The sequence below is a fragment of the Ochotona princeps genome, chromosome 12 (assembly GCF_030435755.1).
Source record: "Ochotona princeps isolate mOchPri1 chromosome 12, mOchPri1.hap1, whole genome shotgun sequence".
Classification (NCBI taxonomy): Eukaryota; Metazoa; Chordata; class Mammalia; order Lagomorpha; family Ochotonidae; genus Ochotona; species Ochotona princeps.
The window spans coordinates 57,251,270-57,263,869 of NC_080843.1; the positions used below are offsets into that span (position 1 = coordinate 57,251,270).

At 40.8% G+C, this 12,600-nt stretch overlaps 1 protein-coding gene across 2 annotated transcripts in view; it reads right to left on the reverse strand.

Annotated features, from left to right (window-relative positions):
* The window catches only part of RFC3 (replication factor C subunit 3), a 34,883-nt gene extending 23,221 nt beyond the window's left edge, over window positions 1–11,662 (reverse strand). For both annotated transcript variants that reach the window (XM_058670866.1, XM_004577544.2), the window contains exons 1-6: window positions 11,514–11,662; window positions 9,606–9,743; window positions 6,811–6,878; window positions 4,062–4,159; window positions 716–897; window positions 40–176 (exon numbers count right to left, since the gene is read on the reverse strand). In XM_058670866.1, coding sequence (XP_058526849.1) covers window positions 40–176; window positions 716–897; window positions 4,062–4,159; window positions 6,811–6,878; window positions 9,606–9,743; window positions 11,514–11,600 — 710 coding nt within the window. In that variant the 5' untranslated portion in view covers window positions 11,601–11,662. The remainder of the gene's footprint in view (window positions 1–39; window positions 177–715; window positions 898–4,061; window positions 4,160–6,810; window positions 6,879–9,605; window positions 9,744–11,513) is intronic.
* Window positions 11,663–12,600: the final 938 nt, after the last annotated feature.

Consider the following 12,600-nt stretch of genomic DNA (forward strand, 5'->3'; position numbering starts at 1 on the left):
GATTCAGGAAGTCTCCTGTGGCACCCTCCCAGCACTCACTGTTGGACTCTGCATGCTTCGCACATCAGTAGGGCTTTCCGGAGATTTCTGCGGGACTTCTCTGCCAGCCGATGGGCCAGCTGGGAAGGAAGAGTCAGACCTTCTTTCTTGCACACAGCAGTTAACACATGGCAAATCTATAAATAAAACCATTCACAAGAATGCCTAGACATTCTGAGATTATTTCTGTTGGTATCATTAAATATCCTTTTAGCTGATACTCTCAAACATTTTATAAGTTTAATTTCTTATAAAAAATACCTTAACAATCTATACCCAACATAATATCACTTGTTATCACTATTTTGCAAATATTTTTCAAAATCAATGAACAGCAGAAGAGCTATTTAGTATAAGAATGACAAGGAAAAAATAAACCTGCATTAAATGTTTCCTCCATACTCCAGTCTAACCCTACAGCTAATTAAGTTGCCGAGACACTAAGCAATTAGCCCTTCCACAAGTTAACAAGAGGAACATTTTGTAAATACCAGTATCTGGTGTTTACTATCAGGAATATACATTAATTTATGCACTTTGTAATGATCCATATTCACCTTCACAACTATTCTTCATTCACTTATGTGTACCGGTAAGTTTTTACCAAAATGAAAGGGAGATGACATTAAACTTAGAGAGTATAAACTACTGCTGTGAAAGGGTTAAGCTGATTTACCTCTTCAATGCTGGGAGCAGGCACACGAACCGCCAGGCACCTGCTACGAATGGGTGGAATCACTTTGGATGTAGAATTGCAACACAAGATCAACCTGCATGTAGACATGTATTTTTCCATTGTTCTGCGCAAGGCATGTTGAGCATCTTTGGTGAGTTTGTCCACTTCTGTCAATAACACCACTGGGTCAAACAAAAACAAACACACTGGTCACTTGATTTCACTCGAAGAAAAGAACGGTCTTCTTTTCCTCCTAATAATTATTCAGAGTGAGATCATAAATAACACACGCTGGAAACACTGGCATGAGAAAGGTAACACAGCAGGAAGGTGTCTGAACATCCACATCCAAACTATGTCAGATTCTTCACCCAAAACATTCAGATGTGAACAAAAGGGAACAAGCAGCTACAGCTGAAAAGGCTCTCAGGGTGTCAGCACCTATGTGGGAAAACACGCATTTAAACTTAAAGAAAAAACAAACGAACAAAAAAAGATTGAAAGGCAGTTAGAGAAAAACAGAAAAACAATGATTTTCCTTTCTCAAGGTCACTCCCCAAATGGCTCCAACAACCAGGGCAGCAGTTTAGCAGCTTCTTCCTGGTCTCTCAGAGACACATGCCCAAGCACCTGGGAAGTGGAATAACCAGAACCATTGAGGGTAGCGGCTTAACACACTATGCCACAACACCAGCTCCTTGGACAGTCTTAGGAAACAAGAACCCCAAGATCGCCCACAAGAACATACTGGAAAGGAGTGTATGCTACCTTAAAAACAGCCTTCAGGGCAAGTCTGATAGAGAAGTTTGGGGTTTTCTGTTTGGTCGTTTGTTTGTTTTAAATGAAGTTTCCTACCGAAAGTAACGTGCCACCAGACGCAAAAAGCCAATCTAAGCAGATTATGACAAAGAGGACAAAGGAACAAAACCCAATAAAGAGGGAGAGTGGAAGACAGGGAACAGAGCCTGCAAACCTTCTATCCCTTTGTGAGAACAAACACGCAGGATAGCTCCAGGGGCCCTCAATCGAGAAAAACTCTCTCTTCTTCTCCTTCCAGAGCACACAGAAAATCTCACTCCACTTTCTAAATAAGGACTGTCAGGAAAGAATCACAGCTGACTCAAACACAGTTAAAAGGGAGGAAAAAAAAACAGAATCATTTATCTATGGGTACAAAAATAACAAAAATTTTTACCTAAACTATTACTTACTTTTTAAATACTGTTCCTTTAAATTAACAACAAATTTAATAAAAGAACATCTAGTGTTTTCAGAGATGTCAATTCCACTGTAACTGGAATGAAGTACGATTACTACTTCAATGATCTTAAATTGTTTCACTTTTAAAGATTTACAAATTCGGTGTTACTAACTTTTTACTAAAATTGAATTTAACTGCATTACTGTAATAGCAGATTAAGAGCACAGTGTTCCCCAAATATTTAATAAATAATTAGTCCTCTCCATCTCTGGGTTTTGCACCCAGAGACTCAACTAGCCATGGATCAAAAACATAAAAAAATTCCCATTTGTATGGGAATGCATGACACTGGTCATTACTCCTTAAACAAGGCAGTATAGAAACCATAAAGCATTTACCTTGTCGCACTCTAAGCAGTCTAGAGATGATTTGGAATTCATAGAAAGATGTGGGATGTGTGTAGGTTATATATAAAAGCTGTGCCATTTACTGCAGATTTAAGCAATATGCAAGTTTCGGTATCTCTGAAGAGTCCTGAGCCAATTCCTTATAGATAAACTTCTGTTTTGCATAGTGATACTAAAAACAGTGACTGAGTAATAAAGGTAGGAAACAGCATTTTTTTTTTAAATTAACATATTATGATCATGACCAAGTGATGTTTACCTCAGAAAATCAATAGTGACTTTGACATTACCAATGATATAAACATAAACTAAGAGGAAAAATTGTAAAGCCATACTCATGAATGCAAAAGCATGCTTAATATCGCTTCTCGGCCTTTTGGCTAAGATCAAGTGTAGCAAAAGCATGATTAAAATTTTCAATAAGAAAAGAAGCAATGAATACTTTCCTAGTATGACCAGACACATAGACCTCAAAGTCCTGCCACCCACTGAGCGGGGAAGCTGAATCTTCTATTCTAGCATCGTGATATGGATGTCCACTACCTCTAGCAACACCAGGAACAGTACTGCAGCACTGGCCAACATAATTAGATAAAACATTCATAAACAAATTTGAAAGGGAAAAAAACAATCTCTATATGAAGATGCCATGAATGTTTACCTAAAAAACTATTAAAAAAAAACTATAGAAAGACTACTACAAATAGCGAATTACAGCAGGAAATTTTTTTAAGCAATCTGTGACATAAACTTTTAAAAGTATAAATTTACATTAGTAAAAAATTTATTTTGAAATACAAAGACTGACAATGAAAGAAACAGCCTTTAAATACACAGGCAATTCACAAAACAATAAACAGAAATAATGAGCAAAAGGAACAATAATCACAGTCCCAGAAGAAAAACAAAAAAACCACTAATTTCTCAGCTAAACTAATCAAAAAATTATTTGCAGTTGATAAATATTGGGACACTCCAGACACTGCTAATACAGATCAGGTACTGATCTGTATTTCCGTCCATAGAAGAATTGGGCAAAATGTATCAAGACATTAACTATGTTTGCATATTGAGTGTGGGCAAAATGTATCAAGACATTAACTATGTTTGCATATTGAGTGTATGCATATATATGCATAGAAAAATACCAAGTAAAACCCACAATGTTAACCGTAGCTGTCTCTAGATTGTAGCTGACTTTAACAGTTGTTTGGGGACAGCATTGTGGCTTAATGAGTCAAGACACCACATGCAATGCCCATATTCTATAATCAGAGTGTGTGACCTGGGAGTCTCAGATCACAGCAAAGCATCCTGGGAAGCAACAGACAACGCTTCCAGTCCTTTGGCTCCCTCCATGTGGGCAGCACTGATGGAGCTCCAAGCTCTTGGTTTCCTCCTGCTCCAACTCTAACTGTTGTGGTCATGTGGTGAGTGAATCAGAAGATGAAAATCTTTCTATCTAGTCCCCTCTGTCACTCAGCCTTTTAAGCAGACAAAATGTATAACAATGGAGGGAAAAAAACCTTTTAAGGCATGTAGTTTTTTATTTTAGACAAATTTTTTTTTCAGTTACTTACCTTGTTCTAAACTGTCAGTTGTACAAAATCCAACTGCATTAAATCTAAGAACCCATGAACACAGCAATCACACTACTCTTATTCATTTCTGTGGCTCCAAAAAAGCAAAAAGAATTACTGCTTGGAAACGTAATAAGATGAAATACTTTATCACATACCTTTAAAATCTCTTTGAGAGCTTGTTTCAAGTTGCTGTGACTGCGCCACTGTTTTCAACATCTCTTGAATTACTACTCGGTCACTATTTCCAGCATCACTACACAAAACAAGAACAACTGTATGCAGCTTATTTTGAAAATATTATATTTTATTCCTAAAATGCTATTCCAAGAAAAAGTAAGAGTTATTGGAAGAAACGTAATTTAAAATTTTAATTAAAAAGACTTCTCTGATTTTGGTTATATACCTTCAAAACTGAAACATTTTAGAATCAATAAAAGAACAAACAACATTCCATTTGTATTAACATCATTGAAAACACTATGTTCTGACATTAACTTCACAGTTAAGAGAAAAATAACTAACACTTTTCCAAACTCTATACACCCTAAGATTTCTCCATTAATTGACAGTACTACATTAATGTATTTAGTGTGTTTTTCTTGATCACTTTCCCAGCTAAAAAATCAAAACATACCCCATCAGTATGGAGATACTGAAAAACTGAAAACTCGTCCAACCATATGATCTAACTATCCCATTCCTGGAAATATATCCAAAGGAAGTGATATTTGCAAATGAGGTAACCTGCAACTCTACATTACAGCATGACAATCCACACTAGAGCCATGAAAACAACTCAGATGCCCACTGAAATAGGACTGAATGAAGACTCTGCTGTATATACAGAATACTAGTCAGTGTCTACTGTGAATCTACAATTTGTAACAAAATGATCCCAACTAGAGAACACTATGCTCAGTGAAATAAGCCAATCCTCCCTCCAAAAAAAAAAAAAACAAAAAAAAAAAACTAATACCATATGTTTTCTCTGATATAACGCAATCTTCATGCAATATACAAGAGCCAATAGTTATATTGCATGATGGCTTAGTGGCTGGATCCTCGCCTAGCATGCACCAGGATCCCAAGTGGGTGCCAGTTCGTGTCCTGGCTGCCCTACTTCCCATCCAGCTCCTTGCTTGTGGCCAGGGAAGGCAGTAGACAATGCCTCAAAGCCTTGGGACTTTTTTTTTTTTTTAAGATTTTATTCATTTTATTACAGCCAGATATACACAGAGGAGGAGAGACAGAGAGGAAGATCTCCCGTCTGCTGATTCACTCCCCAAGTGAGCCGCAACGGGCCGATGCACACCGATCCAAAGCCAGGAACCTAGAACCTCTTGCGGGTCTCCCATGCAGGTGCAGGGTCCCAATGCACTGGGCCGTCCTCGACTGCTTTCCCAGGCCACAAGCAGGGATCTGGATGGGAAGTGGAGCTGCCGGGATCAGAACTGGCGCCCATATGGGATCCGGGGGCTTTCAAGGCGAGGACTTTAGCCGCTATGCCATGCCGCCGGGCCCAAAGCCTTGGGACTTTGAACCGATGTAGGAGATCAAGAACAGGATCCTGCCTCCTGGCTTCAGATTGGCTCAGCTCTGGCTGTTGCAGCTTCTCGGAGAGTGAACCAGTACACAAGAGATCTTTCTCTCTGTATCTCCTTCTCTCTATAAATCTGCCTTTCCAATAAAAGCAAATAAACCTTAAATTTTCATATATACATACATATGAAAACACTTAGTATCTACATATATTCTCACACAAAAACTGTACAATGGAGACGAGCATACCAAGAAGTGAAGATTCAGTGCGGTATGCATCTCTACTCTCAAATAAAAAGAGGACTCCCAACAAAGCTGTTACATGTATCTGGAAAATAGGATGTTGAACTTTCCACCATTGTTTATACCTAGACTGTCATGATACACTTAAATAGCAGGATAATGGACTTGTGACTGTTGCTGAAGGACTACTCCACTGTGACAAAGGAGAATACGGCAGGGAGTAGAAGGGGCAATCCCTGTACTTGTGGAACAGAATCATGAAATTTTAATTTTTTTTTTCCATTCCCAATCTATATAATATTACCTCTACATTTATAATTAACCCTGTTATTCCAGTCTTAATTATCTTTGATACACTTATATTTCCCTGCCAGGGTTGTTATAATCCACATAAAGCTTTTCATACAATGCGTGCTACAGAACAGCACACACACTTCAGCTTCCTACTCAACTCCTCCTGCACCATCTCGTCCCCTCCCTCTCTCAGAAAGGGATCTGCCATTTTCCACAGGATGCCAGAGCCTGAAAATGCCCTCCACTCTGCTCTTCAAGAGCCCATCAGGCTCTAGACAGGCTTTCAGTCCAACACAACGCAGCACCCAAAATCACTTCTTCCCTGCTCAGCCACATAACTGCTGCTGTCGCACGCCCTAATCTCCTCATCTTATCCTAACTGATACAGACACATCAGTTGGTAGACACTTACAAAACTCTCAGAGCAGTAAGCTGGAATAAAAAAGTAGTAACAAAACATCTGACAACCCAAATCAGTTTCTGAATTATTTACTCTAAACATGAGAAACCTTTTAAATATACTTTTTTGTTTATCATGGTAAAAATTAGTCAATGTAATTTGATAAGAAAATAATCACACAACACACTTTATGTAAAACAATGAGCTCTACAGAGCAAGAAAAATATATATAATCCTGAAATTACTTAACAGACAAGGAAAAGCGGGAAGGCTCTACACAGCATCAAATAGGGCAATTTCATTTCAATCTGACTTGTTTATAGTCTGTGCTCCCATACATATAATTTTTAATTCAAGAACTTATTTTAAAAGAAAAAAGTGAACACCATTTTTCCAAATATATTGGTTTTTATACAGTAGCAATTTACCTGGGATTAACTTCAAGATGGTAATTACTTGCAATGGTGCTGATTTCAATTTTCTTTTTGGATGGAGTCTGTGAACAAAAAAAATCCAACTCTGTAAAATATTTAGTTAAAGCTATTTCCCCTCTATCACGTGGCTTCTTTACTTTTTCTGATATAAAAAATTTATGCTTGCTAAAAAAAGATGTAACCACTATTAACATCTTAATTTCAATAGCCTCATTCTTTTAATTGCAAATGTTTTATTTCTTCCTTCACACTCATTGTCACATCATCACTGTAAACCATCTGGATATCTCCTTTCACAGACAAAGTTAAAAGAATATATGTATCGGGCGGGCCTGGTGCCATAGTGTAGGGTTTAAAGTCCTTGCCTTGAATGTGCCAGGAACCCAAATGGGTGCTGGTTCTAATCCCGGCAGCTCCACTTCCCATCCAACTCCCTGCTTGTGGCCTGGGAAAGCAGTCGAGGACGGCCCAAAGCCTTGGGACCCTGCACCCTCGTGGGAGACCTGGAGGAAGTCCCTGGCTCCTGGCTTTGAATCGGCGCAGCACTGGCTGTTGCGGTCACTTGGGGAGTGAATCATTGGACGGAAGATCTTTCTCTCTGTCTCGCCTCCTCTCTGTAATCTGCCTTTCCAACAAAAATAAATAAATCTTTAAAAGAAAATGAATATACGTATCAAGTGTTAATGTTTCTTATGAAAAAAATAAAGGCAATCAGACACATCTGTGTTTTGCTCTTCCAGCTCAACACCACATCTCGCCATCTCTCACAGACAACCAGTACTATTACAATCGTGTAACAGTCTGTACTGACTGCCCAAGCTAGTCATGAGCATCTTGATGTTTGCTTTTGGTGATTCAACGGCTACACCTGATGTTCCTGTGCCTCCTCTAATGCCTCATGTCATTTTCACTGCTCCGTGAGCCAACCCTGCTCTCAGCTCCTTCCTGAGAAGCCTGTTTGGGATCAGGTGATTTCTCCCCATTATACTGTGCAGCCCTGCCTTGCCCGGTCTGCAGGGCCAGGAGGTTTCGCACACCTGTCTGGATGGGTGCCCCCACACATTCTGATCAACGGCCCCACCCATCAAACCTCGCTCCCTTGCTTGCCACTCCTCTCACATCTGAACATTTTTGCATCTAAAAAACAATTTTAAAAGATATGCTGAATTTGATGGGATGTGTTTTCTGAGCTTCAATAAAGCATGCATGTGTATAACATGTATAAATAAGACGGCTTCCCAAAACAATCCAACAATTCGTTTTTCTACTGGCAATCAACAAATACTCTGTGCTACATTCCCCACATACAGCACATTTCCTAACGCTTCTTCATTTGGGGCAGTTTTGACTCACACTGATGACTACCACAAAAGCCCAACATCGTTACACATGTCCCTTGCCCACTCTCACTCTATTTCTCTTTTGAATATTTATAAATCAACTTAGTACTAGGTTATCTAACTTTCCATTGTCAATTTATTAAATATTTTAACATATTACCAAATTATCAAATATTTGTGACAATCTACAATTTTTCTATTGACTATGTGTATCATCAGATGAACTTTGGAAATTCATATATACCCACGTATCTATTTCTTTTCTTCTACTGTTTCCATGCTTTCCAATGAAAGATACTTGACCCACAGGCAGTAAATGTCCTCTAATACAGACAGTCTGATAGGGTTTTGTTTTAACACTGAAGTTTAATTCATCTGGAATTTACATTTTCACACTTTATGCACACTTTGTTACCGCAAAGAGAACAAGTTATGCTGGTTCATCTTGCCAGCCCACTGATTTTAAACAGCCTCTTAACATTTCTGGGCTCTATATTCAGTTACACTACTCTAATTCCCCATTTCTATGCTAATATAATATAGTTTTAGCCTCACAATATGATTTTCAACCTGGCATAACACAAGCCCCTTCTCTAATCTCTTTCATAATTACTTTATCTAATCTTAGAAATGTATTCTTCTACAGAGATTTTTAAGATCATTTTCTATAATTAAAAAAGAAGTACCTGGATTTCAATCGTAATTTATACTGTAACTGTAACTGAGGGAGAAGACTTCGCAATACTATGACTCCCACTGAGACCATGCCAAACATTACCATCTAATTTTTTCTTGTATAATAGTTTTTCCATCAGACATGTTTTATAAGATGCACCACTGACATCTCAAACTCACTAAACATAGGCTAATTGTAGCTGGAAGCCCAGCGACTCTCCCCAAGATTCTATCAGTAGCACTACCATCCATATGCAGCATAAGGTTTTTCCAGAAATACATTCTACCAGAGGCTATCAAGGGTATTAAAATGAGCATGACAAAACCTAAATATATACATAACTACATCAAAGATTATATGAATAACCATAATCAAGGCAAAACAAAAGTTAAGAACTGAAAAAAAAAAATTAATGTGACTGGGGACAGCACTTTGGAGAGAAGGAGCCACTTCACTTGGTTATCAGGTTTCATAAGAGAAGAACATGACAATGCACTGCACAGCCCACATCACACAGAGCTGCAAGCTTGGCCGGAGCCAGACAACGGGAGAGTTCTTAACACTGTACACCCACCAGCCTCTTCTCCCAGGCAGCTACCCCATCTTATCAAGTCGCTTGATGTCACATATAGAATTTCTATCATAATCACTCCAGTCTTCGTAGTATCTTCACTTTTGTTTTTGCTCCCAGAACAATGAACTAGACAAACCTGAGTTCTAGTCCAGGCTGACACACTGATTTACAATAAAATGTGAACTCTACTTATACTTACTGTGATGGTCTGATGTTCGATTCTTAATTTCTCCACTCCAACACCATAAAGTTCGCGTAGGATACACATAATCCTTGTCTTTTTCCCAGCACCTGAGGGTCCATATACTAACAGGTGAGGAAAGTCACCACACTGAACCTGGGGTGAAAGAACAAAACAAGGCATTTCCCGCTCATCAAACGGAACATCTCTAGGTAGAATCAAATCACTTCTTAAAACCATAGAATATTTTATCTACCATGAAATTCAAGATTCAAATACATATCTGTACTAAACTCCACAATGTTCATTTCCTCTAGCGCTTAGTTTACATAACCTATATGCAGAGCACAGTACATGTCAGATGTAACATTCAATGCTAGAAAAGCAGAAATCCCCAAATCTGGCTACTAGAATCTGTCAGAGAACTTTCGAAAACAAGGAATGTTTGACGACACGGACCATCATCTATGAGCTTAAAACTCTGTACCTCTTAGAGAATGAGGCCTGACTCACTTTGGACTCTTACAACAAGCCTGTGGTAAGAACTGGGGGCATCTAGCTTCTTGGGAAGGAAAACTTCACAGGGGAAGAAGGCACCCAGCAAGTGTACCAAGTCTAAGGGCATTCCAGGCCTGTGGCTTGACTCCTGCTCGGGAAAGTGAGGCCAGTACAGACACTCAGCACGAAGAGGAAGCTGGAATGGGATCCACTCTCCCACCACTGTGCTGCTGAGGCCTTCCAGGAAGACAGCTGGCGGGGGGAAGAGGACTGCTTAGGGAACGCAACGCAGCAAAGTACTAAGTGGGAAGCTGAGTACCAGTCTGTGGGTACCTACAGGGGATGTCAGAACACTGACCGTGTTCTGGGAAAGCTCCCCAGGGAACTGGGAAGATCACCCAGGTTAGGGGAAGGATGTGGACACAGTTACCATTACTTGATAAAGTCACTGGATTCAAAAGCTCTCTAGGTAACCATTATATAGACGAAACAAAAGAGATTCTTAACAGATGTGATTATTACACTGATTTTAACACCTTATGAACTCTTCCATCTCTGGCACCGCAAAGAAAATCTCAAGGAAGTACGCATCTAACAAGGTGCCTTCAAACAGCAAATGCCCACAGACACCTGCTGCTTTTGTCTTTTCAACTCTGACCTAACGAAACACAGAGAACAACCCTTACACAGGGCTCTTGACAGAGTCTCAGGTTCAACAAAAAACCGGTGTACATCTCAAAAGCAACAACGTTAACACCGAAGACCAGTGTATCAAATTGTGGCGCAGATGAATATTCAAGATTTTGTGTAAGAAAAAGTAGTTGTAAAAAAAAATGCTTTCTATGACAAAACCAGAGTCAAAGTTATTGCTGTCAGTGTGTCTATAAAGTATAAATGTATTACACGTGGAATTAGTACAGATGCAATATCAATACTCAAGGAAACTTCACCTTTTAACTTCACATCAACTTTTTAAATGTTTACCAATGCATACAGGGATAGGTATACACATATATATGTATAAATCAGATTAGCTTTCTTTTTGCTTAATCATTCCTCAGTTTCAAAAAGCACCTGTAACTCTGGGAAAAGTGAGGTATTAGAAGACCAGAGAGGGGGGAGAAAATGCGCCCATCGACATCCTATGCTACATTCAGGTTTGCAACCTGACTGAATCATCGGCCTGCGGGGGCTGCAAATAACACCTCTCGGGACGCTCCTCAAGTTTGCTGTCAGGCACTTCGTGCTGGGTGCAAGGAGGAAAACAGTCTCCCCGTTCAGGAGCTGGACCCACGGGCACCTCGTCCCACCAGAGCCAGCAGGGACGCGGCGCGGGAGGACGCGGAGCGGGCGGCTGCCCCGTCGGCGCCCGGCCCTGCCCCGGGTCGCCCGCTCCTCCAGGCTCCCTCGGACTCCCCGGCGACTCACCAGGTTGCGCAGCTGGGCCGCCTGCTCCTTGTGGTAGTCCAGGCGCGCCAAGGAGCAGGGCCGGTACTTGTCCACCCACAGGCTCATGGCAGCTCCACGGCCCGCGCGCCCCGAACCCCGCCAACCCGACGAAGTTTTCCCGCGAACGCAGGGTCTCCTGACGTCACCGGCGGCACGCCTGCGCAAACGACTCCAGGCCGGGCGGCCTACGAGAGCCGGGTGGGGACAGACTGCACCGCCTCGCGTCTCCACCTCGTGGTACTACTTACTACTGGGTATTTCCTAGAGGGGTTATTTTGTTCTGTTCTTGGTATTCCGGAACCTAGGAAGACTGCTTCTCGGCGTCACTCTGATGGGATGAGCGTCAAGTCCAGGAGCTTCAGATGGCACTCCTTCCTGGAGCCCTGTCCTGAGGCGTCTCATTCACTCACTGGATTTATTCCACAGAAGTTCACGAAGCCGCTATCCTAGGATTGTGTTCTTGGTACTAGAACACTCCCGGCTCAGGGTTCTTCTGTGTTGACACGCACCCAGTAAAGCTTCCTGGAATATTTTTAAAATGTTGTCTAATCCTCACTCTCTGCAGTTACCTCTCTTCCTCAACATTGTTAAGGGATTGAAAACCGAGCAAAAGAGCCCGTAAAAATGCCAGCGTGTGGCCTGCGGGGAAGAAGACTGCAGAATGACAAACCATTCTGAGTACAAAATGTTTGAAAGCTTCTGTGCATTAAAACGAACAGAGCAATGTGACACCCTCAGGAAAATGAGTCCTCTGCGAGACCCTATAAAATGCGCCAGTCAGGCTGCACATCGGGCACACAATGCAGTTTCCTACTGGCATGGAATATTAAGCCCCGCTTACTTAATGCTTTCACTTTGTGGTTCAGAATCCTGAGTCCTGTCATTCTTCTGCCGTGTTTTACAGAACAGGAATGGATGAGCCTTGCATCAAAGTGCCCCACCCTTCCAGGTGTTTAATATGACATTACAAGGCTCTCCTTTTAATCTTATTAAGTGAGGTACTCCAATGGGAAAGAACATTATTGTACATAATCACTACCGCCACCAAGACACATTTCAGGTATGG